The 25,725-nt window shown below is 46.9% G+C and overlaps 2 protein-coding genes across 6 annotated transcripts in view; one reads left to right on the top strand and one right to left on the bottom strand.

The window, feature by feature from the left end:
* The window catches only part of GSK3B (glycogen synthase kinase 3 beta), a 260,978-nt gene extending 254,313 nt beyond the window's left edge, over positions 1-6,665 (top strand). For all 3 annotated transcript variants that reach the window (XM_025375802.1, XM_025375801.1, XM_025375800.1), the window contains one exon: positions 1,102-6,665. In XM_025375802.1, coding sequence (XP_025231587.1) covers positions 1,102-1,169 — 68 coding nt within the window. In that variant the 3' untranslated portion in view covers positions 1,170-6,665. The remainder of the gene's footprint in view (positions 1-1,101) is intronic.
* A 2,665-nt stretch (positions 6,666-9,330) lies between these two features.
* The window catches only part of NR1I2 (nuclear receptor subfamily 1 group I member 2), a 36,143-nt gene continuing 19,748 nt past the window's right edge, over positions 9,331-25,725 (bottom strand). For 2 of the 3 annotated variants that reach the window (XM_025376175.1, XM_025376174.1), the window contains exons 2-9: positions 20,333-20,551; positions 17,587-17,720; positions 16,062-16,249; positions 14,829-15,103; positions 12,659-12,801; positions 12,341-12,457; positions 11,945-12,050; positions 9,331-10,737 (exon numbers count right to left, since the gene is read on the bottom strand). In XM_025376175.1, the coding sequence (XP_025231960.1) occupies positions 10,593-10,737; positions 11,945-12,050; positions 12,341-12,457; positions 12,659-12,801; positions 14,829-15,103; positions 16,062-16,249; positions 17,587-17,720; positions 20,333-20,364 (1,140 nt within the window). In that variant the 5' untranslated portion in view covers positions 20,365-20,551 and the 3' untranslated portion in view covers positions 9,331-10,592. The remainder of the gene's footprint in view (positions 10,738-11,944; positions 12,051-12,340; positions 12,458-12,658; positions 12,802-14,828; positions 15,104-16,061; positions 16,250-17,586; positions 17,721-20,332; positions 20,552-25,725) is intronic. The other variant, XM_025376176.1, reaches the window with a different exon arrangement.

Below are 25,725 nucleotides of genomic sequence, written 5' to 3'. Positions count from 1 at the left end.
ATGTTTCAAACCAGTCATACCTTTAGTTATTTTTAAATGTACAGTTAATTTTTTTTTTTTTTTTTTTACTATAGTCACCCTGTTTTGCTAGCAAATACTAGGTCTTACTCATTATTTCTTTTTTTTTTGTACCCATTAACCATCCCCACTTCCCCCACCCTCGCTACCCTTCCCAGCCTGTGGTAATCATCCTTCTCTCTATCTCCATGAGTTCAATTGTTTTAAATTTTAGCTCCTACAAATCAGCGAGAACATGCAAAGTTTGTCTTTCTCTGTCTGGCTTGTTTCGCTTCACATAATGACTTCCAGTTCCATCCATGTTGTTGCAAATGGCAGGATCTCATTCTTTTTCTTTTTTCTTTTCTTTTCTTTTTTTTTTTAGACAGTATCTTATTGTGTCACCCAGGTGGTCTTGGCTCACTTGCATCCTCAATCTCTTTGACTCAAGCAGCCCTCCCACTCAGCTTCCCATCATTCTGTCTTACAGCTACATATTACTCCATTGTGTGTATATACCACATTTTCTTTTATCCATTCATCTGTTGATACAAGATGCTTTATTAAATTGACTGAGTGAATTGGTACTACACTTGCTGTTTCTTTTTTGCTGGTTGTCTATCTTCCATCTCTATGAATAATGAAGAAGGACTGTTCTGCCTATCAACACTGACCCACATTACTTTCATTGCCTCCACCCATTTACTCACTTAAGCAGATGTAACATGGTTCAGAATTTTTAGCAAGTTTTCCCAGCTGTGCACTGTTCATTTATTTTCAAGTGAGCTAGACTCCAGCTGAGTGTTCATATACAGCTGATCCCAGCTGTAGCAAGAGCTTTGACTGAAATGGTCTCTGGCTCCCTGAGTCTGTAACTTATTCAAAGACACTGTTTTCCCTGTACCAGGACCATGGTGAGGCATGAACTTAAATCCAATAAAAGAGAAATTCAGAGTTCATAATGTTGGCCTTATTTAAAACAACCTTCCAAATAACAGCTTGGAAGGCCATACAATTCACAGCCTGCAGGTGAAACAGTGTACTTGTTCTCTTTCGCTGTTGTAGCATTGCTCATGCTCTCTTTTGGGACTTTTTGACTTGCAGATGCTAATACTGGAGACCGTGGACAGACCAATAATGCTGCTTCCGCATCAGCTTCCAACTCCACCTGAACGGTCCCGAGCAGCCAGCTGCACAGGAAAAACCACCAGTTACTTGAGTGTCACTCAGCAACACTGGTCACGTTTGGAAAGAATATTAAAAAGAGAAAAAAAACCTGTTCATTTTAGTGTTCAATTTTTTTATTATTATTGTTGTTCTTATTTAACCTTGTAAAATATCTATAAATACAAACCAATTTCATTGTATTCTCACTTTGAGGGAGATCCAGGGGGTGGGAGGGGCTGTGGGGAGGGGGAAAGCGGAGCACTAGAACACACAATCTCTCTCCCACGACAATCTTTTTTTATTAAAAGTCTGCTGTTGTATACTTTAAAAACAGGAGTCCTGCCTCATGCCCCTTCCACAAAAGAAGAAAACTTTGTTCTGTGCTGATGGGTTTTTTTTGAACTTTGTTTTCTTTTAAAGTCTAGTGCCAGACTTTGGTATAGTGCACAGCTTGAAATTGGTTGGGAGCTTAGCAGGTATAACTCAACGGGGACTTAAATGTCACTTGTAAAATTAATCCATATCTTCGGGTATTTATAGACTTGCCTTTGGCATGTTGGTGGCAGGTGTGGCAGACAAAGAAATGTGTATCATTCGTAACCCAGGGAGGTCAGTAAAGTTTGGAACTCTACAGGGAAGATTCTTAGTAGATTTGTTAAGGTTTTGTTTTGCTCTCAGTCAGCGCTAGTGATGTAGAGGCTTGTACAGGAGGCTGCCAGAGGGGAAGCAGCAAGCAAGACTCAGGCACACATGCTCTACAGGTGGCTCTTTGTTTGCCTGACCAAAGTTCTTTGCAAATCTTAGCACAGTTTCAAACTAGTGACCTGGGAGGAGATGGAAGGGGTGTTGAGCAAGCTGAGCTAGCTGCTGAGGTCAAAGACTGACGAGCCCAGAGGAAGGGGACAGGCCAGGAATACATCTCACCACTGTGAATAAGTTTGTCCAGATTTTTTTCTAAAATTACTTCCCTTGGAAAGATACACTTGAGAGGACATTGTAGTTAAATAATGTGAACTGTAACAGTCGTCTACTGGTTTATTTTTCATATTTTTTAATTGAAAATCGAGCTTGCAGAAATAGCCACATTCTACACATAGTTCTAATTTTAAATCCAAATCTAGAATCTGTATTTGTTTTTTAACCTCATGCTTTTTACATTTATTTATTGATGCATGTCAGATGGTAGGAATATTAAAAACTATACATCAGAATGATAGTCACTTATACCTGCTGACTTTATAGGAAAGTGATGATATAAATGTGTGTATATACATTATATATACATATATTCAATACTGCCTTTTTTTTGTCTACAGTATCAAAATTGACTGATTGAAGCATGAGAAGAATGTTTCCCTCACACCCAGTTAAGAGTTTTTGTGTCTGTTTTCTTTGTGTATCAGTGAATGGTGTAAGAATCAGTCTCTCTTTTTGAAGAAAAAGCAATATTCCTTGGAATGCAAGGAGGATTGAAGGACTATGTTTGCCGTGAGGAAATAGATTTTCATGACTAGTTTGTTTTATACTTTTAAGGTTGGCATCTATGTGGGCCTTATATACTCTAAAATGAACTTTAGTCACCTTGGTGCTTATGGGCCATTACTTGACCTAGAATCTTTAAGGCACAATCAGTTGTACTTCACATTTAAAGATCACTTGAGTGATGGCCGCCTTTCCCTCCTACCCGCTCCTTCCCCACATGCCTTCCAAGGTTAGCTGGTAACTGTAGGGCTGCAGAGCTGAGCCCTTGCTTGTGTGTAACTTGCCCTCACCCTCCTCATTGCCACCTTAGGTCATGTTATGGGTCTTGTCCTCCAGAGGGTTCGGAAATGGAGTCTGTTGGCAGCCCTCCTGCAGGCCCTAGCACCCTGTCCTGCTCCTTAACTGTGTGTGTGACTCTCCAAGAGAGTTGTCCTGCCTGCTGAAGTGAACCAGTACCCAGAAAGACAACTGTGAGCCATCTTGGTTTTCACTGGCTGTTTAGCTGAGGTCTTGGGCCACAAAAGGGGTTTCACAAACCTCTGGATATATCAGAGTTCATGAGAAAGGAAACATGCTCAGTCAAACCAAATCAAACAAATTGAATTTTATGTTTTATAAAGTGCTTCTGAAAGCTAAGATTTGAAAGAAGCCTGAAATCAGAGTATTTGGCAGCATAACTCCTTAAAGGTAATGGCTTTGATAGACCATTTTCAGACAGAATTTATAAAGAATCTGAAAATGCAGGTCTGTGATAGAGAAATGGACCTGCGTTCAGATCCAACTGCCCAGCAAGCGTTTGGATACAGACATTGCTCTGGACGTGGTATACTTGCCAGAGTCCACAAAAATCAGTGCTTATTTTAGGAAACAGGTTGCCCCCCACAACTGGGGTAAAAGAAGAGAGAAAAGTCACGCTTTTCTCTCATTTCATTGTGTGTGCATGTGCGCATGCGTGCGTGTGTGCGTGCGTGTGTGTGTGTGTGTGTGTGGGCTGAGATGTGTGATTTTTCTTTCTCAAGGATCATGGTGGGATCACAGAACTCTTTTATACAAGTGAGATCCAGGTCTCTGAATATCTTTTTGTATATAATAATAATAATAATAAAAAGCTCCTCACCAAATTCAAGCTTGTACATTATATTTTCTTTCTATGTTTTTAAATTTAAGTTTTATTGTTTTGTATGTAAATATGTGGACCCAGGAACTGTTATTAATGAGCAAAAAGTTACTGTTCAGGGCAGTGATTCTGTTTAATAATCAGACAAAATGTAGACGAGCTTTTTAAAGCCATATAGTTTTAACTCTGTACAGTAGGTACCGGCCTGTATTATTGTAACAATAACTCTAGCAATGTATAGTGTATCTATATAGTTTGGAGTGCCTTCGCTTCCATGTGTTTGTTTTTTTTTTTTTTTTAATTCCTTTTTAAATTTTAATTGGTTTCCTGTATCCATGTCTCCCTGTCCACCCCCTTTCCCTTTGAAATAATAACTCACTCATAACAGTATCTTTGCCCCTTCCACAGTTAAGTTTCAGTGATACCATACTCAGGAGTGGGAAGAGGAAACCATATTCGTAATCTCATTTCGTTCAAGCCCTGCCTTTGTTTGGTTCTGAATGTCTGTTTCCTCCTCAGTAGCAGTGACCGGTTTCATTTCATACTTAGTCCATTCAGGGACTTAGTGTAGCACCAGGGAGCCCTAGAGCTGGAGGATATCGAATAGATTAGATTTTGCTCGTCTCTTCCACAAGCCCTAACCATGGGTCTTAAAAACAGCAGATTCTGGGAGCCTTCCATGCTCTCTCTCTCTCCTCTTTTATCTACTTCCCTCCCAAATGAGAGAGTGAGAGAGAATTGGTTTTTTATAAATCGAAGTTTCTTAATAGTATCAGGTTTTGATACGTCAGTGGTCTAAAATGCTATAGTGCAATTACTAGCAGTTACTGCACGGAATGCCACCGTGCCAATAGAGGACTGTTGTTTTAACAAGGGAACTCCTAGCCCATTTCCTCCCTCCCGCCATCTCTACCCTTGTTCAATGAAATATCATTTTAATTTCTTTCCAAACAATCAGTTTAATTCTTACTGTGTGCCCAACACGAAGGCCTTTTTTGAAAGAAAAATAGAGTGTTTTGCCTCAAAGTACTCCATATACAATGTCTTGAATAGAAGAAAAAACTACCAAACCAAAGGTTACTATTTTTGAAACATCGTGTATTCATTCCAGCAAGGCAGAAGACTGCACCTTCTTTCCAATGACATGCTGCGTCATTTTTTTTTTTAAGTCCTCTTAATTTTTAGACACACATTTTTGGTTTATGTTTTAACAAAGTATGCCTAACCAGTCATCTTGTCTGCACCAATGCAAAGGTTTCTGAGAGGACTATTATATTCTCTATCCCTGTGGATATAAAGACACTGGCATTTCATCTATTTTTCCCTTCCTTTTTAAAGGATTTAACTTTGGAATCTTCCAAAGGAAGTTTGGCCAATGCCAGATCCCCAGACATTTGGGGGGTTTTCTTTGTTTTCAACTGAAATTATATCTGATTCCTACTGTTCATGTTAGTGATCATCTAATCACAGAGCCAAACACTTTCCTCCCCTGTATAGAAAAGTAGGTATGCTTTACAATAAAATCTGTCTTTTCTGGTGGAAACCTGAGCCACTGAAAATAAAAGAGACAACTAGAAGCACAGTAGAGTCCCAGACTGAGATCTACCTTTGAGAGGCTTTGAAAGTAATCCCTGGGGTTTGGATTATTTTCACAAGGGTTATGCCGTTTTATTCAAGTTTGTTGCTCCGTTTTGCACCTCCACAATAAAAGCAAAATGACAACCAGTACATAAGGGGTTAGCTTGACAAAGTAGACTTCCTTGTGTTAATTTTAAAGTTTTTTTTCCTTACTATATCTGTCTACAGGCAGATACAGATAGATGTATGAAAATCTGCTTGCCTGTAAAATTTGCATTTATAAATGTGTTGCCGATGGATCACTTGGGCCTGTACACATACCAATTAGCGTGACCACTTCCATCTTAAAAACAAACCTAAAAAACAAAATTTATTATATATATATATATATATATATAAAGGACTGTGGGTTGTATACAAACTATTGCAAACACTTGTGCAAATCTGTCTTGATATAAAGGAAAAGCAAAATCTGTATAACATTATTACTACTTGAATGCCTCTGTGACTGATTTTTTTTTTTTCATTTTAAATATAAACTTTTTTGTGAAAAGTATGCTCAATGTTTTTTTTCCCTTTCCCCATTCCCTTGTAAATACATTTTGTTCTATGTGACTTGGTTTGGAAATAGTTAACTGGTACTGTAATTTGCATTAAATAAAAAGTAGGTTAGCCTGGAAATGAAATTAAAATTCACAAGTGTGTGGTCTTTATTTCAGTACCCAACCCTCATTCTTCACCCTACTATTTTGCCACTGCAATATGTAGTCACATCACCATTTCCGTTCCTCTAATTAGGGAAACATTAATCTTTGTTATGAAAAACAAGATATGAATACCACTTCTTGTTCTTTCCAATGATTTTATTCCATTGTGTAGCCCCAAGAGGTGCAGCTTCCATCTTGGAAACCTTTGGATTTGATGTAGAGGAAGCTTTGCAGACACTGCTTAGAAAAGAAAGGAAACAACTCTGAAAGGGACAGTTTTTAAATGTGTATAAGCTGCTGTCTTTGATTACTGTGTTCATGATTTGGTGTGGCTGTATTTTCTTTTAACTTTCATCCTATTAGTAATGGTCTTTGGGAGTCTCTGTAAAATATATGGACACCACAAACAGTGGGACTGTACCTCCCAGGTAACCAACACATGTTGTGTTTGAGTCTGCTCATTTCCAATACTGGATGATGTATGTAAACATGTTATGTCTCTTAGTGCAAAAAGAAACATCATTTTTTTAGGGCTGGCTCACTCTGTCAGGCCTAATCTAAAGGCTAGATATAAGGTCATGTGACTGCTGCTTCAATAAAAACAAATTTATATTCGATAAAGTGTGGTCCTCTTATTTATTTACTGTGGTGTTGGGGTTGGCTAATTCCACTAACATTTGTAAAACAGTTAAACACATTTAACCAGTAGAGGCGACGGGAGGATTGGATTAGTGAAAAAAGATGTTACTTGTTCAATGGGCCTCCTGCTGGCACTGAAGTGCATTTGGGTGTCTGTCTTGTATAGGTTCTGGGATTGAGTTAAACATTGTGTTAGTGTCCTGCAAGACCCTTTCAATTTAGAATCCTGGAAGACTGCCTTTTTCGTTTTTAAGTCGTTCCAAGAAGTACTGACCACAAACAGTCCTTTGGGATCCTATTTCAGGAGAGCAGTGATGGTGGATGTAATTTTGTTTTTGTTTTGTTTTGTTTTGAGACAGAGTCTTTCTCTGTTGCCTAGGCTGGAGTGCAGTGGCACGACCTCGACTCACTGCAACCTCCACCTCCCTAGTTCAAGTGATTCTCCTACCTCGGCCTCCCTACTAGCTGAGACTACAGGCACACACCACCATGCCCAGATGATTTTTGCATTTTTGGTAGAGAGAGGGTTTCACTTTGTTGGCCAGGCTGGTCTTGAACTCCTGACCTCAAGTGATCTGCCTGCCTCAGCCTCCCAAAGTGCTGGGGTTACAGGCATGAGCCACCATGTCCAGCCGGTAGATATCATTTTGAAATGTGTTCTAGGAAGGTGGTGAGGAAAGGAGAGATCAGGTTTTAGATCCCTGTCGTTGAGAAGTTTGTGAAAGGAAGTGAACAAAAGTGTTGGGAGGGTCACACATTTCTCAAGTGTAGGTATATTTCACTCATCACCACCATCGGATTTAGGAGAGCTGAGGGACATAAAGGGAAAGCTACCAGGAAAAACCAAGCTGCCGTGGAAGATGGCATAATGAGGCCTACAAGTTAGGAGTTAGGAAGGGATGGATAATCATATGGATGTTTCTCCTTACATCCTCTTTCTCCAGAAGGGAGTGGCCACTCTGGCCCTCCCCCACAGATTTGTCATCAATATCAAGACTTAATTAGACAAAGTTCAGGGCCAGGTAGAGAGAGGCTGTTGAGTGGCCCTGACTAATGAGGGGGCAGATGGTATGCAGTAGCTTGCTTTGGTCTTTTGTCCTGAGCTTCGGAGACTGACTCCATCCTCTCCTCACTGACCTAGAAAAAAAAAGTGGTCACAGGGATGCCTAAAAACTGATGCTTCGTTCTGCGTACTCAAAAATTCAGGGAAGGGAGTAAAGAAGAAACCCAAATGTTGGAGTAGGAAAGTTACAATCTGGCTCCTAGTCCCATAAACTTGTGATCCACAAAACTACTGAAAGGAAGTCCCTTGTGTGAACTCCTCAGTGCATCTAACATTGAATCTTTCCTTACTCTTGAAATACGCTTAGTTTTTATAATCTATATAAATCTATATATCAATTCAGTGTTTGGGGAACTGCCCTGGAGTTTTTAAATCAAGACTGGGAGATGGAAATTTGTCCTCCATTCCATCTTAACCTTGCCTTACCCTGTCCTACAGCTAACAACAGTTTCAGGCTCTTGAACAAATAGCACTCGAATTGTTTCAGTAAGGAAAGGGAGATGCATATGATTTATGAATACACTGGAATGAAATCTATGTTTCCAAATTAGAAATTTGTATTTCTAATTACAAATGGATTCATAATTAAACAAAATTCCTGGGAGCAAAAGCTGTATTCACTGAGTTTGGAAAGAGAAGCTCTTTTTTCCCCTCAGTATCTTTTCTAAAAATAAGTGCGCCCTATATCTCCTTAATGCAGAAAAGTCTGGTAAAGTCAGAGGGATGACAGAATATGTTTACTTGCTTTGATTTATATTACTGATGATTTACCATGTCCTCAAAGTTTGGCCTGCTTCTTGTAACATGTCAAAAGCTAAGTAATTATCTGTTCTTTAAAATTCAGTTACTGTGAAGTTTCATTTGAATGGAATATTAGACGTTTAAAATTAACTCAATTCCTACATTTTTTTTCTTTCTCTTTTTTTTTTTTTTTTTTTTGAGACAGAGTCTTGCTCTGTCGCCCAGGCTGGAGTGCAGTGGCACGGTCTCGGCTCACTGCAACCTCCACCCCTCTTGTTCAAGCGATTCTCCTGCCACGGCCTCCCAAGTAGCTGGAACTACACGTGCCCACCACCACGCCCAGCTAATTTTTTGTATTTTTAGTAGAAATGGGGTTTCACTGTGTTAGCCAGGATGGTCTTGATCCCTGACCTTGTGATCCGCCAGCCTTGGCCTCCCAAAGTGCTGGGATTACAGGCGTGAGCCACCATGCCTGGCCTACATTTTTAACTATGGTATGCACATATGTTAAACTTTTATACAGAATAATCATTTTATAAGTAAGCCAAGTTAAATAATTCATTTTTATGTTCTTTTGTTTTTAACAACAGTTGTATAAATTTTTTTCTATTATACTTTAAGTTCTAGGGTACATGTGCACAACGTGCAGGTTTGTTACATATGTATACATGTGCCATGTTGGTGTGCTGCACCATTTTTATGTTCTTACGCCAGAGTCTTCAGATTTATGAAGGACAATAATAAAATAAGTAGTAAAAATATGTATGTTTGTGTGTATTTCTATTTCCACACCCCCACATTATTTTCCCCAGAAAAGGGCCAAAAAAAGTTTACCCCTCTAGCCAAAAGTTCATTATTTAATTTCTCTTGCCTTGGTTTGACATTAAACCCAGGACTACATTTCCCAAAACTAGTTCTTAGGTGTGGAATGCCTTATATCAAGTGTAATTTGTGAAAATGCAAAAAAATTTTTACTCACAAGTGGCTATAAACAAGGCAGGCACTTTCATACCCTTTCGCTTTGAGAATAGATGTGTACACAGAAATATAAGGTGCATGTAAGTGGTTCTTCTCTGGTGTGTTTAACTGATTGTCAGCGTAGCCTTGTCACAGAGCATAGCCAGCACTCCAGCCTCAGGAACAAACCCAGGCCCCATCAGATGGGGACAGACCTACCTACGCTAGATCACACACACACACCCATAGCTTCAGTTTATGCCCTTGCTCCCACAGACTCATGTCCTCAGGAACCTTCACTTGGGTACCCGGTGCCCACCATCACAGCTCAGCATCCACACAAGGAAATTCTTTGTGCTGCTTTTGTCACTTATCGTTTCTCCTTTTGATCCAAATTGTTTGTGTTTCTGTTTGTTTTTTTTAACTATAAATTCTGTGAGCTCAGGATCTATATCTGAGTCAACGCTGTGTAACCCACAGCAGGCTACCTATTGTCAGTGCTTAAAAATGTGTTCAATGCAGAGACACAGAATGATGTGGCCAGAATGAGGTCATGCCAAGCTTCTGACATTTGTGCAGGCCTCCTGGCTTCGCTTCTCTCTAGAGGACTCCCACAGATACTCATGCGCCTGCTGATGAGTACAGGCCTGGAGCCCACAAAGCAGCTCGGAAGAGGAGGGGAATGAGTGGGAAGTGGGAGACAGGACTATTAGAGGTAGCAATGAAAAGACTCCAGAGGCGAACAAACGTGGTATGTGGGCATAGACCCCAGATGGCCCAGCCCTGGTCTCCCCTTCCACACCTTGACACTTTAGTGGGATCTGAGGGATTTCTCCGCAGACCACAGGGCCTTTTAAAAGGAAAGGGCAGCCTTGCCTCTCTGATGGTCCTGACCTACAGGTCAGTGTACTCTCCACATAAGGGTCCACAGCTTCACTCCCTACAGACTGAGCTGGGGGTGGGGGGCACCCATGTCCTTCCTGAGGAATGCTAGCCAGCTGTCTTCGCAGGAGTTCCCTGGGAAGACAGGCTCAGCAGGGCATTGTCGGCTCTCGGCAGCATCCATCTGTCTTGGCCCAGGAGTGGCAGCTCAGAGGGCTCTGGGCCTGGCTGCCCCTCGGAGGCGTCACCCAAGGGCAGCCACTCAGCTACCCGTGATGCCGAACAACTCCTGCATGAGGGGCGTAGCAAAGGGGTGTATGTCCTGGATGCGCAGCAGCCGCTGGGTGTGCTGGGCGTTGATGCTGCGGAGCTCGGTGAGCATAGCCATGATCTTCAGGAACAGGAACCTGCGTGTCAGCCAGAGAAAAGGTTGGGGGTGCAGCCCGCCCTTTCCCTGGCCCGCAAGCCTCGGGGCCGCTCTGAGGCTGCAAAAGCATAATCTCTGGACATTTCAGGTCAGCCAAGAGGCAAGGCTTGGCTGAATTCCGTAAGCTTCTCTTTCACGCTGTGGATGAGAAAGGCAGAACAGCCTGCCCAGTACTCTCCCCACTCCCACCCTATCCATGGGAGTTGTGTCTTTTTTTTTTCTTGAAAGAGACAGGATCTCGTTCTGTCACCCAGGCTAGAGTGTAGTGGCACGATCATGGTCTCACTGCAGTGACAAACTCCTGGACTCAGGAGACCTCCAGCCTCAGCCTGCTGGGTAGCTAGGACTAGAGCACGTGCCACCATACCTGGCTAATTTTTTAAATTTTTTCTAGAGTTGGGGTCTGGCTATGTTGCCCAGACTGGCTTTGAACTCCTGGCTCCAAGGGATCCTCCTGTCTTGACCTCCCAAAGTGCTGGGATTATAGGTGTGAGCCACGACACCTGGCTGCGGGAGTTGCATCTTTGTACACAGAGACCTCCGTGGGAAAATCCAGATATTGCAGCTACCAGTTTGGGGGTATGGGTGTCACTGCCTTCATTAATGTCCAGGGGCCAGGACTAAGCAGAGTCGTTGTGGAGGTTAGGGGCTGCAGGCTGGAATCCCTTCCTGGAACTAGCTTTGGATCCAGTATCTGAGATGTACCATATGCCTCAGTATCCCCACGATGGAAAAGAAAGCTGGCACTTCCAGCCTCCTGCCTCCATACAAGCAAGGGTTGAGCAAAGGATGCCAAGCCAAAAAGAAAGCTGTGCAGGCCAAATAAGGATTTCAGTTTATAAGTTCACACTATAATACTCAGTGTTGGCCTTAACCCTTCATGGCCTTGGGCTCAGTACAATCCAAGTTTGTCTCTGGGCCTGTGGGCATCAGTCTGGGCACTAGGTCACGGGAGCTATGGAAGACCAGTGAAGGTATAGAAGTCCCTTTCTGGGCCACATTTCCCCTGTTTGCTTGTGTTTTTCCTGGGAAGTGGTTAGGTAGTGCTCAAAAGTGTGAGCTTTGGACCTGGTCTGGCTGGCTCTACCTCCAGATGCCACCCTCTGGCTGTGAAGCCTTGGGCAATTTCCCTGAACCTTGGCTCCCTCACACCACCCTCACGGGTCCTCACCCCCTGCTGTGCTCACCTATGAGCAGGCTGGGGCCGATTGCATTCAATGTAGGACTTCAGAGTAATAGCGTATTGCTCCTGCAGCTGGTCCACCACGCGGTGCTGCACCACACCTGGGCGGTCTGGAGGGGAGGGGAGGGAGGTGTGGTGCAAGATCATGAGGCAAAGACAAGCTCAGTCCAGCCCAGAGTCAGGGCATTGCTCACCAACCACATTCCAGAGCTGGAGTCACCCAGGCAGGGAAGTGAGGGAAGACCAGGGCTGGGCATCACCCACTGACCCCAGGAGAAGCCAGCGACAGCCCCCATCCTGGCTGCACAGTGAATGAGGAGCAAGGCCATGGATTGGGACCTTCCCTGGGGAGGGCAGATAAGGCTGGGGGAATGTCAGGCAGCCTAGGGGAGACCCTCACCTGGGGAGAAGAGGGAGATGGCCTGCATCAGCACATACTCCTCCTCATGTAGCTGCAGCTTCTTCAGCATGTAGTGGAATTTCAGCATGGGCTCCAGCAGAAGTTGCTGGAAACCACCTGTGGATGGTAACAGGATGGAGGGGCAGCTTCTCAGCAACCTGACCAAGATCCCGTCATCCCTCACCAATATCTTGTTTTCCACCATTCCATCTTCCTGCCCTGCCATCCCAGAACCTGCATATCCTGGCGTAGCTCCCTTCCTCCCACAACTGCAGTGTTTCCCTCCCTCTGCCAGGGCAGGCAGGCTCTCTCGGGCACCTGCAGGGTCTTCCAAGCAGTAGGACAGCCGGCCACACTCCCAAGTTCCAGTCTCCGCGTTGAATACTGTGTTGAATCTCAGCTGGCACAGCTCAAAAGTGGCCCCCTTCAGCAGGGAGATCTGGTCCTCTATGGGCAGGTCCCTGGCAGCAAGGATGGGGAGGGGAGGACAGCTCCCTGGGAGGCGGCCCACAGGCCGGCCCCAGCTGCCATCCCATAATCCGGAAGTTGGGGGCGAGAGGAAGAGGGAGAATGGCTCCTTTCCCTGAGGATGACTGTGGCTGCTGTCTGGCTGCCTCTCATCTCTCCCCTCACAACCCAGCAGACAGCTCTGTCCCCCAGCATCCTCTCCTCCCCTGCTACCTCTGGGAACTCCACCCACTGAGCTTGGCATCCAGGTCCCTTACAGCCTGGCCCCATCTCCTTCAACTCCTATACAACTCCTGACCTACACCCAGTGCTTTGGCTTCTAGTCCCTGGCCTCCTCCTTTCTGCCTCAGTTTCCCCCCTTGGAATGACTGCCCCTTTAGTAGATCCTGCTAGCCCCTCAAGCCAAGCTATGTCTTTGCTCCCCTCAGAAGTCTTTCCAGAATGCAGTCTCCCCTCTCCAGAGTGCAAGTGCCGCCCTTTTGGCCTGAGCTCCAGCAGTGGGGATGTTTGCTTCCTGAGGTCAGTGTTGGGTTTAAGGTGCACACACGTATTTCTACTGTTTCCCTGCAGCCCAGATGCCTGCAGCCCCAGTCCTATCGCCGGAGCACAGGCCTCACCATGGAGGTGGCTTAACAAGCCTCTGAGATTATGGTTACACGGATACCCTTCTGGTCCTGCAGGGACCACTCCCTCCCAACCTGGGAGGGACCCCCACCTCCCCAGTAAGGAGGCATTCCTTACAAGAAAGAAGCGTCACAGCCTGAGAGGGAGGCTGCTTACTCTGGGTTGTGAGGAAACACTACCTCTGGCCTTGGCCTCTTTGGGAATTCCGGCCCTGAGCTACTGGCACCCATCCTTCTTTTAGATCCGTAACACTGAGCTACAAATGCCACGGAATTGATCTTGTTCTTCTGTGCCTCCCCATTGCCTGGCTTAGGACCTGGCATCGAGCTTGCTTTGGTACTTCCAAATCTACCCTCCACCATGGATTAGCTGTGACCTTGTACAAGTTTCTTATCCTCGGGGAACCTCAGTTTCTATCTGAGAATGAAGACGGCAGTGACACCTGGATCACTGTGCTCAACATTGGTGGCCATGAGAAATAGCAAGTGGGGAGCCCTGGTGTTAAATTGTCAGTCACTGGATTTCACCAAGATCTTCCAATGTCCACATTTATAAGTAGGCTTCTCTCCCTGCCCCTTTAAGCTAATTTGCCACCATCTGAACCCCATTCCAAACCTGCTGTCAGCATCACCCCGTTAAATAAGTCATGCATGACTCCTACAGGGCCAGAGAAGCACCTCTGGGCTCCCAGACCATAACCTACCCTCAACCTGCTGAAGACACCAGGAGCTTCTGGCGGATGTGTTTCAGCCCCGCTTGACCAGGCTTGGCAGGGCAAGGTGGCCTACCCAAGGACAGATACACCTGGCACCATCCCTAACCCTAAGATTGCAGACATATTCTGGGGCTGTGGTTCCTGCCACCCCAGGAAGTTCCCATGTCTCCCACTAACCCCAGTTGCCCCGTGGTTGTTGCCTCCATATCTAGCTCTGGGGAGACCTGACCCTTGAGCTCTGAGGACCACCCACCCTCCCCACGGCCTTCGCAGTCTTATCTTGTCTATTTCTCTCATTCTTTGGTCTGGAACTGTCAACATGTGATTCCTGCCCCTTTAAGGGAGAGTAGGAAAGGCTATCTGAATGCCCACTCTGTGCTGGGGGCTCTTCAGATGTGTTCTTATTTCACAGAACAGCCCTGCAGGGGAAGCACTGTTAGCTTCCATTGGGCAGGTGGATAGGCAGAGACGCTGGCAGGCCCACAGCCACAAAGCTAACCAGCCACACAGCAAGGCCTCTACGTCCCCGCAGCACTGGCTGCCCTGGGGGGCAGGGCACAGGAAAAGGAGGGTCTTCTGCCACCAATATCTCCCAAATTCAGGATCTACCCCAGGTCCTTTGAACCTTCTGGCTACTTCCAGTTCCTTTCCACACCCAACCACCCAGTCTCCATGTCCTACCTGAAGTAGGAGATGACTTTGGCAAAGTTGATGATGCCTTTGAACATGTAGGTTGACATGTCAGCCATGTGGGGCAGCAGGGAGAAGATCTCTTTCCCGCCATTGTTGGCTGGGGGTTTGTAGTTCCAGACACTGCCATCCTCCCCCCGCAGCTGCACAGAGACCTTCACAGAACACAGATCTTTCCTGACCTGGCTCCACTTGGCAGCTTCTTCCCTCGATGGGGCCTGCAGAGACTCTGGCATCTCACAGCCACTGCTAAGCACCCCTGGCAGCTAGGACACATGCCAGGAGGCGGAGAGGGGAGAGACAGCACGTGTTTTCATAGACAGGTCCCAACTCAGGCCCCAGCCAAACGTGCACAGCCACAGCTGCAGCCCGAGAGGATGCGCAAATGCAGGCATTCACACCCACATGCATGCATGTGTCCTCACACATACAGACACACAGCCTTTGTTTCTTCTCTCTGGTGTCCTCTACCAGATGACGGTGCTTTGGGGATCTATGAATTAATGGTCACACACGTCCCTGCTTGGTTAAAATGGAGGGCAAGGGGGACCCCAATCATGGTGTGTCGTCCCAAGCATTCCAGATGTTGGGCTCAGGAGACTCAGAAGGTTTAGGGCGCTATGGATGGGAAGAGCAGATCCGAGGTCACTGGGCTCATCCAGTTCTTTGAGCTGGGAAGGGCCACCTGAGATATCTGTCAGTGCAAAGGGGAAGGAGGGCACTTGGAGCACAGACATGGCTAATGTGCCTGGGATCAAGAAACACCGGTTCACGAAAGTCACACCCCTCGACAGGTCCTGACCCTGTCCTCATAAAGCCCTGAATGCCAGTCACACTGGGGGACTGCCTAGCTTTCCCTCCACTTACTGCTCAGACCCAGTTCCTACCTGCTTTAAATGAGAGAGCAGCGATTTTCAAACCTGAACCTGCAACAGAATCACTCGGGATCCTGCCCCTCCCTGGAGCTTCTGATTCAGTTGGTCTGGGGCGACCTGAAAATCTGCATGCTGATGCTGCTGACCCAGGGACCACACTTGGAGAGCCTTTGGGAATGAGACTACGGCTTTGAGGAGCTCGCACAGACGCAGGGCCAGCTCTGCAAATCTACCCTCCACCACTGATTAGCTGTGACCTTGTACAAGTTTCTTATCCTTGGGGAACCTCAGTTTCTATGTGAGAATGAAGATGGCGGTGACACCTCGGTCACTGTGCAGTTCCTCCTACCCGGAAATTCTTGAAATGGGAGAAGGTAGTGTCAAAGGTTTTCATCTGAGCGTCCATCAGCTCCCTGATCATCATCCGCTGCTCTTCCGTCAGCCCCTGCACTCCCGGTGGCTGAGTCCCGATCCGTTCTCTTTTCTTCCTCTTGATCAAGGCCCGCCTCTCCTCCACGGCCGCGTCGGACATGATCACTGCAGGGACAGCGAGGCTGGCTCAGGCACACGTGCCCCTGGTCAGCCTCCAGCACCCCCGGGGGAGCCGCTGCGTAACCCTCTCAAGGCAGCAGAAGGCATTGGGTAAAAGGGAAAGTAATGGTGACAAGCAATTCTCCCCTGTCTGGACTCAAGAGGCCTGTGGGCTTCTCTGGAGTAACACCTGGGTGAGGACAGGCGTGAGGTGCGGCTGGGGTATCGCCCTCTGCAGTGGAGTTTGTGAGGACACTGTGGGGCCCTGGCAAGAGCAAGGGCTTCAGAATCCAAAGGCGCTAGGCTTGCGTGAAAACTTTGCCACTTACTACCTGTGACCCCAAGCAACCTCCTTAACCTCTCCTGCCTTCAGGTTTTTTCTTTGTAATCCAGAGAAACCGTGTTTACCTTGCACTGCTATTAAATGAGACCTTGCATGTAGGGTGCCTAATATAGTTCCTGGTACATAAGAGATGTTCAGTAAATGGCATCTACTGTTATCATTTTCGGATGAATTATATACCAAGACTCTTCAGAGGTGTCTGGGTCTCCAAGACCCCAGAGAGCTGGGCTACAGCTTAGCAAGAAATAGCAACTCCAGACACTTCATATATAGCCCGGAGCCTTAGGTCTTCTGTGGATTTCGGGAGCCCACTCATGCGTGTAGAGCAAAGCTATGAGGTCCTTGGTGGGGAGAGATCAAGAACGCCTGCCAGCAGCCTAGAGAACTGAAAGAAGCAGCTTTGGGTCCCCTTGTGTTCCATGGAGACAAAAATGCACTAGAAGCATCTAGCCTTTTCTGCATGAGCCTTAATCTCAGAGTGACCTAGGAGCACAAATATATCAAAGTTAAATAGGTAGAGTGAGAACACCTCCTGTCACCTGTCTGCTAACAGTTCCCCTGTAAAGATCCAGGTCTGGTGGGGATGGTGGGCGCTAGTAGCTATAAAGCGGGGGTCCTGTCACCCACGTGGCTCCTGCTTCCCTCCCCCAGATTCACACCCCTACCCCCAAATGTGGTTTCAAACCATTACAACAATTATGAAGGGGACAAAAAGAATCATGTAGGAGCAACTGAAGGGAGACAGAGGGCACGCCCTGGCAGGGTTGCCCAGCACACATCCCAGGATGGAGATTACAGACTCCCTCCATCACCCAGCGGGCCGGCTGCAAGCGCTCCCCCAGGTGGCTGCCTGTTGCACACCGACACCAGCTCACATGTGCACGTGTGTTCACGCCCACACTCGGCGCGCATCTCCACACTCGCATGCACACACCCACAGCACGTCTCTACACAGAGCCGTGCACCCCGGCCCCGGCCCGCCCGCTCGCCCACTGCTCACTCTCCTTCTTCATGCCGCTCTCCAGGCACTTGCGCAGGCGGCAGGCCTGGCACTGTCGCCGGGTCTTCCGGGTGATCTCGCAGGCGCCCTTCCGGAAGGGGCACCTAAGGCGGGCGTTGCGTTTCATGGCCCTCCTGTGAGAGAACAGGGAGCAGAAGGGAGGATGCACGGGTGCCCGGGCCCTCCGCCTGGGGCTCCGGGCTACACCACCTTCCTCCCCAGCCCCTACCAACTCAGGGAGGGGGACACTAGCCTTTGCGTCCCAGCTGGGTCAGATTTTATGGGAAGGGTGTAGGTGGGCGTCCCTAGAGGTCCAGGACTCGGCTAGAGGGGGCAGAAGCCGAGGAGGAAACCTTTTCTGGCCATTCCCGCAGGAAATGGGACACATGCTTTTCGCCGGGCCTGCAGCCTCAGAACCACTTTCTGGGACACCTCCGCTCCAGGCCCACCTTCAGCGCCTTCCCTTCCTCCTGAAACACCTGTCCCCTACTCTTTCACACCCTTGTTACCAGAAGGTTTCCATGGAGATGGGCCTCTTCCTCGATTTCCCCTCCTTAAAGGAGGAAGCCGAGGAAAAATGACCCCAGGAGGGTAAGAAACCACAGAAGCCCCCTGCCGCCTTCCCCAGCTCCCCTTCCAGACTGGGCGGCCAGGGAGAAAGGCGTGAACTATGGGAAAGCTTTTCTACCCTAAGGGGCAGCGGCTTCCCCATGGCAGAGTGGATTTCCCTCGTTGACCTAGGGGGCAAGGAGGTCGAACGCCTGGAACAGCAGAGCGTGCAGGCGCGACCCAAGGGCCCCGCACACCCCTCTCTGCGGTGCGCAGAGAGGCAATGGGGCAGATGCCTTTTGGAGACTCTGGTACAAGATCACCTCCTCCCAGCCCGGAAGTCCTGCTTGTCCCACAAAAGACACGGTCACTGCAGCCCTACCTTTACTTTCCCCATTTCCACAGCTGGATGGAAAGAAACAATTTCTCCCTTGGCTCTGGCCTCTGAGTCTGGTCCAGAGTGGAAACTGAGGGAAGGCTGGCCCAGGAGCATGGAACAGCCAGGTGGGGCTGCAGAGTCCCCTGGGGGCAGGCCTGGGAAGCTGAGCCAAGCCCGCAGTGACCCGGCAGGGGCAGGTTTGAGCTTGGAGGCCTCGGGCCTCGGACCAGCGACCAGCCCAGGGGCATGTTCTTCACAGACGCCATCCCTGCCTTTTGCCTTCCCAACTGGCCTGGGTAAGAAAGCCCTGATGCTACATCAAAGTCCACCGAGAATGGGTCAAAGGTGAAACCGGGGCTCACACTGATTAAAGGTATGCTATGTATCAGATGCTAGGCTAGGTATTTTGCAGTTTTGTAAATTTAGTTCTCAAACGCTGTGAAATTCATAATCTCATCTGCCTGGCACAGATGAGGGAGACTGAGGCTTGGAGACGATGGCTTCCCAGCTGTCCTCCGGGTACATGACAAGCTGAAATTTGAATCCAGGTCTGCCTGATACTGGATTTAGCTTTTGCCCACTACAACATGTTGCCTCTTTCTGAGAGTCCCAGGAATAGTACCCAAACGAGGAAGGGAGAGCAGAAGATTCCCACATGCTGAGGCAGGATGCACAGACACTCCTTGGGCAGCCTCTTCTGTGCCAGCAGCATCTGGAGCTGGTGCAGACATCCACCCTCTTCCACGCAGTCACGTGGCGTGTGGCCAGCTCAGGGATGTATCTGCTGCTCTTTGCTAGTGACTAGCTCAGGCATAGGCTGGGCCTGGCTCTAGCCAATGTGAGGGGACTCCTGGGAAAGATTTCCTTACTCTCAAAGCTGGGCCTTTTTGTGCATCTGCTGAACATGATGACTCCTGCCTGAGCCCCGGCACTGTGCCCCTATAAGGGGAGCTAGACTGCAATGAGAGCTCTCGCGTGGGATGGCTGAAGAGAAAAATGGAAAGAACTGAGCTGCTGAACTCACCAACCTGGAGGCCTTCACACTTCCTGTTAGGAGAGGTAACGCGTTTTCCTTATTGCCAAACCAATTTGCGATAAAGGTCCTATGACTTGTAGCTGAACCCAGCCTGACACTGCTGATGTGTCTCACCCTGTTACAACTCATGCAACGTGAATGTTCATTTCTCCCTGGAACCTGCCCTTTTCCATTTGCGTGCCCAGCCACCAGGAAGAACTCGGCAAAGGGCCATCAGGCAGGCTGTCTTGGAAATGCATGAGGGTCCCACATGTGGCTCCTGACATGGGAGCTGCTCCTTGCATACCCTGTGCCCTCCGGAGGGTGCCCCTGGAGGGCTTCCTCACACATGGCTTTCTCTCCTCCCCACTCCTCCCCTCCCTTCGGTCTGCTTCTCTTCCCATGGTCTGAGCATTTATTTTATGCCATTCTTTAGGAAACAACCACCCCAGAAGGCGAATGTGAACACTTGGATTTGGGAGTTTCAAATTCCTTACCTTTCACTGAGTCATTTTTCATTTTATTCAAGAGCACATGGAGAAACCAAGGTATATCTTAATGGAAGGAGACCCTTCCTGGGTAGAACAGGAAGACTGAAGATGAATGATTCCTCTGGGATATAAATGGCTCCCTTGAGACTCATTACAAGGCCTTTGGGTGGGCCACCAGCCCACACTGAACCTGGGGGACAGGTCAAGCTGAGGCCCTGAGACGTTACCCAGTGGGTTAGTGGCAGACCCGAGTTAGGTGTGACCCAGTGTGTCAGTGGTGGCAGGTGGGTGAAGGCTGATGGGTAACTCTACCTGAAAAAGCCCTTGCATCCTTCACATGTCATGACATTGAAGTGATAACCAGTGGCCTTGTCCCCACATACACGGCAGATTTGGGGACCCCCAACTTCCTCATCTGCGTTGACAGCAGGCTTTCCAGGAACAAACTCTGTGTCCTCACAGTATACGAAGTCAGCATGGTTCCAGCCTTCTTTGGGTCTCACCTCCAGGTTTGCTTCTGGGCCTCTTGGACTAGAAATGAGAAAACCACAGAGAATGAAAAGACTGGACAGGCATGTGCAGAGGCCTCAGAGGAAACACTCTGTCCCTTCCATGCATCACTCACATTTGGGCCTGTGGACTCAGGAACTGACCTCTCATGGGGAAAAAAAGCAGGGAATGGGGTTGGAATTGTTATAAAGAGAACTGTAATCATGACGTTTTGTACACAAAAATAGAGCCCTGGAATAGAACCTGTGAACAAGGGCATGGGAAAGACAAGGGCAAGAGGGAGGCAGAAATGAGAAGAAAAGAGAGCAGGCTGTCTGGGTCAGATCATGGAGGCCACAGCTGAGTGGACTGAGGTTAGGAGGCCACGACCTGGCCAGAGGTCTCAACGGGGAGCAACTCATGGACAGATTACTTGTTCAAGATGATTTCTGGGATTGGGACATTGAGGGAGGATAGTCCCTCAGGTGGGGTGTGGCCTAAGCTCCCACAAGGAGCTGGAAAGGCTGGACAGAAAGAGAATTTTCAACTAAGTAGCCAGGCAGATGGGGAAAAAGTGGAGGCGTGGTGGGCAAGATCACAACATGGGAAGAAAAATGGCCTGTGGTCCCAGCAGAGTTGGGGTCTAAGTGGATATTGAAGAACTTGTGCCTATTAATAGAGCTGTGGCTAAGCATGGTGGCTGATGCCTGTAATTCCAGGGCTTCGGGAGGCTGAGGCAAGAGGATTGCTTGAGCCCAGGCATTTGAGACCAGCCTGGGCAACAAAGTGAGATCTCGTCTTTACAAAAAATATAAAAAACAGCCAAGATCGATGTCGTGAGCCTATAGTCCCAGCTACTTGGGAAGCTGAGGTGGGAGGATTTCTTGAGCCTGAGGGTTTGAGGCTGCAGCCAGCTAGAATCGTTCTAGTGCACTCTAGCCTGGGTGACAAAGTGAGACCTCATCTCTAAAAGAAAGAAAAAAAGAAAAAAAAATGAGCTGTACTCAAAGACGTCCTCCCCAGGCAACTTCCGCCTTGAGAGCATAACCTGAATTCTACTTGGAACAGACATTGAGAATGCTCAGTAGAAGTGGGGGACTATACTGTTACTACCATCCCCGAAAGTCTCTCTAGGCGCTGACTGACAAGCGCAGCCACCACCACAAATGATGATCCTTTTTCTAAAGCCAAAATCGAAACTTAATACAATTCTAACACATAAATTTCTGTTTCTAACGTCATGACAGGTGACATCTGACGGTTTCACCTGTAAGAGTAAATAAGGAATTCATCTGTCTCTGACCCTGGCCCTCCATTGCACTGTGAATAAAATACCTTGACTGGAAACCTGAACTGAACAGGCATAAGGGAAAATCTCCCTGATTTTTCAAATCATGATCCTGACTTTATGTAGGCTTGCAGACAAAATGTATACTTTAGGTGTTCACAAAAACCTCAAGCCAAAAAGTTGATTTAAGATTTAAAGTGCATTTGGGTTGGGAATTCTCCCAGATACCCACAAAAGCAGACGGAAATCCTTTTTTTTTTTTTTTTTTTTTTTTTTTGAGACCGAGTCGTGCTCTGTCACCCAGGCTGGAGTACAGTGGCTCCATCTAAGCTCACTGCAACCTCTGCCTCCAGGGTACAAGCGATTCTGCTGCCTCAGCCTCCTGAGTAACTGGGACTACAGGCGCCCACCACCATGCCTGGCTAATTTTTGTATTTTCAGTAGAGATGGAGTTTCACCATGTTGGTCAGGCTGTTCTCAAACTCCTGACCTCAAGTGATCCACCCCCCTCAGCCTCCCAAAGTGCTGAGATTACAGGTGTGAGCCACCACGTCTGGCCAGAAATCCTCCTTTTTGGAGGAACTCACTTTCCACTTTCTAACTAGGCACAAATAATTACCTATAATTTCAAAGAAATATGAGCAAATACTCAGAAGTCATGAATGAAAAGACTGGCACAGCATGATGAGCAAGAATCAGCAAAAAAAAAAAAAAAAAAAAAAAAAACCCTTCTAAAATTAGACATGAGAAGATGCCCTGAATTATCAAACACAGAAATGTTTAAATAAGCAGTACAAGAGGTTGAAGACATAAATAAAGAACAAAAGACCATAAAATTGACCAAGCAGATTTGAAAAATGAATAAAAATTTACTATAAAAATCGGAATAAACAATGACTCCTTAAACCAATAATAACAACATCTTGGGAGTTAGGAAAAGCAAAATACGACTAAAATATGGATGGACACAATAACTAAGGTTCTGTATTGTTGAAGGGAAAAAAAGATGGTAAATCTTAGATTTTGATTAGTGAAGTGTGCTTGTTGAAATGTCTAGGGTTATCATTAAAAGCCCAAAAATAGAATGCATAACTTGGAAGCTAATAAAAAGGAAAAAATGGAAGAGAAAAAGTTCAAAAGAAGGCAATTAGAGAGTTAAGAAACTGAAAGGGTGAGACAAATAGAAAATACAGATGTGTGGTAGAAATATCAAATATGGGGCCGGGTGCGGTAGCTCACGCCTGTAATCCCAGCACTTTGGGAAGCCGAGGTGGGAGGATCACCTGAGGTTAGGAGTTTGAGACCAGCCTGGCCAACATGGTGAAACCCCATCTCTACTAAAAATACAAAATATTAGCTGGATGTGGTGGCGGGTGCCTATAATCCCAGCTACTCAGCAGGCTGAGGCAGGAGAATCGCTTGAACCCAGGAGGTGGAGGTTGCAGTGAGCCGAGATCGTGCCATTGCACTCCAGCCTGGATGATAAGAACAAAACTTTGTCTCCAAAAAAAACCAAAAAAAACAAATATGTTGTTAGTTAAATGTAAATATATTAAAAGACACTGTGAGTCTGGATGTAGTGGCTCATGCCTGTAATCCCAGCACTTTGGAAGGCTGAGGTGGGCAGATCACTTGAGGCCAGGAATTCAGGACCAGCCTGGCCAACATGGAGAAGCCCCATCTCTATCAAAAATACAAAAATTTGCTGGGTGTGGTGGCGCATGCCTGTAATCCCAGTTACTTGGGAGGCTGGGGCATGAGAATCACTTGAACCTGGGAGGCAGAGGTTGCAGTGAGACAAGATTGTGCCACTGCACTCCAGCCTGGGCAACACAGCGAGACTCTGTCTCAAAAAAAAAAAAAAGCACACTGAGAAAGATGGTTTCAGCACATAGCTGCAGCAATCTTAGGTTCAGGATTAGTATTTTGGGGCAGATTTTGTATTAGAGAATAAGGCATGGAACAGATACCAAAATGGAAACTAATGATTATTCAAACTCAGTGTTTCAGGTCCTTTGTGAAAGGTCATTCATTGTCTTAGTGTATTCGGGTTGCCATAACAAAATATCAGAAGCTGAGTGGCTTATAAACAACAGAAATTTATCTCTCATGGTTCTGGAGGCTGAGAAGTCCAAGATTAAGGCACTGGTAGATTCAATGTCTGTGAGAGCCTGCTTCCTGTCATCTATGGCACTTTCTCCGTGTCCTCATATAGTGAAAGGGGCTAGCCAGCCAGCTCTTTGGGTCTCTAGGGCCTCTCTCTCTCTCTCTTTTGAAACAGAAAAAAAGGAAAAGAAAAACCTCTGCCACCCTGGCTGGAGTACAGGGGTGTGATTTCAGCTTATTGCAGCCTCTACCTCCTGGACTCAAGTGATCCCCCAACTCAGCCTCCTGGGACCACAGGTGCGTGCCACCATACCCAGCTACTTTTTTTTTTTTTTTTTCATTTTTAGTAGAGACAGGGTTTCCCCATATTGCCCAGGCTTGTCTGCAACTTCTGGGCTCAAGTGATCACCTGCCTCAACCTCCCAAAGTGCTGGGATTACAGGCATGAGCCACCACGCCCCGTCTCTGGGGTCTCATTCATGAGGACACTAACTCAATCACGAGGGTTCCACCCTCATGACCCAGTCACCCCCCAAAGGCCCCACCTTCTAAAGCCATCACACTGGGGATGAGGATTTTAACATATGAATTTGGGGGAAACATAAACATTCAGAACATGGCACTCATTTATTCCTCATAACAATCATCACAACATTTATCATATTCCTCAACAGACATGTGTTGAGAATCTACTACACACCAGATATATTCTGTTATGTATTCCAAATAACTTGGAAGTCACTCTTACGACAAAAACCCAGGGACTTTACAAAACCCTCTAACTGTTCACAAAGAGTGTTCCCAAATCAAAGCGCATCACAGGCAGGCAGAGGAAATTTTATTAGCAGGATAGTATTTCAGAGTCTACATTAGAGGAGAACAACCTCCCTTACGTTTTCAGCATCATTCAGGAGCCATGAGGGATAGCAGCACCTGGGGCAATGGAGACAGTAGGCAAAGATTCTGTGCATCAATTATGAACTTTGGACAATTGAAGATGGTGAGATGGTGCTTTCTCAGCAATAAATATAAATGCTATTCCCCATAATGGAAGTGACAATTACAACTCGACTACATGATTCACAGGAGAAGCCCAACAGGTGACGTGGACCAAGAAGATAAAAGAAATGTCACCAAAGGACCACAGAAAGGACATTTACTTAAACCATGTCTAATTTACACTTTCCCCAATTTCTGAATGAGGAGATAGTAGAATTAATGCCAGAATCTCATTCCACAGTATTTGTATAACTTTCACTTTGTTTGGCCCAAGTGTTAAGCAAGCCGACTCTGGCACATTCTGTAGTTCCTTCTCTCATATGCCTACGAAACTCCAGCTACAGAACCCATGACAGCTGTTGTCCAAGGTGGTCCCCAAGGAGCCATGCCCTGAAAGATTCACACCCTTGTGCAGCCCCCTCCTATAGTGAGTCTAGGCTGGTCTGTGACTTGCTTAGTTAATAGAATGTGGGGAAGAGACAGTTCTGGGCCTAAGCAGTAAGAAGCCTGGTAGGTTCTACTTTTGTCTTTGGAGAGCCCTAAGCCACTGTGTAACAAAGTCTGGCTACCCTGCTTAGTGACCACCCAAAGAGACCATGCAGAGAGTTCATGTGAGGAGGGAGAGGCCTGAGATCACACCAATGAGACAGGCCCAGCCACCCTAGCCTCCTGGCCATCCTCACCAAACATCAGATGTGTGGGTGAGCCCTCTTGGACTCCCCAGCCCAGTTATGCCTCTAGGTGACTGCAGCGTCGACCAAGGTCCTGTGGTGCAGAAGAACTCCCCAGCTGAGCCCAGCCAACACAGAAAATCATGTCAGAA

This window comes from Theropithecus gelada, chromosome 2 (genome assembly GCF_003255815.1).
Source record: "Theropithecus gelada isolate Dixy chromosome 2, Tgel_1.0, whole genome shotgun sequence".
In the NCBI taxonomy this organism is placed as follows: Eukaryota; Metazoa; Chordata; class Mammalia; order Primates; family Cercopithecidae; genus Theropithecus; species Theropithecus gelada.
Note: the sequence above shows the minus strand (reverse complement) of the source record. Positions and strands in the feature narration are given on the sequence as shown.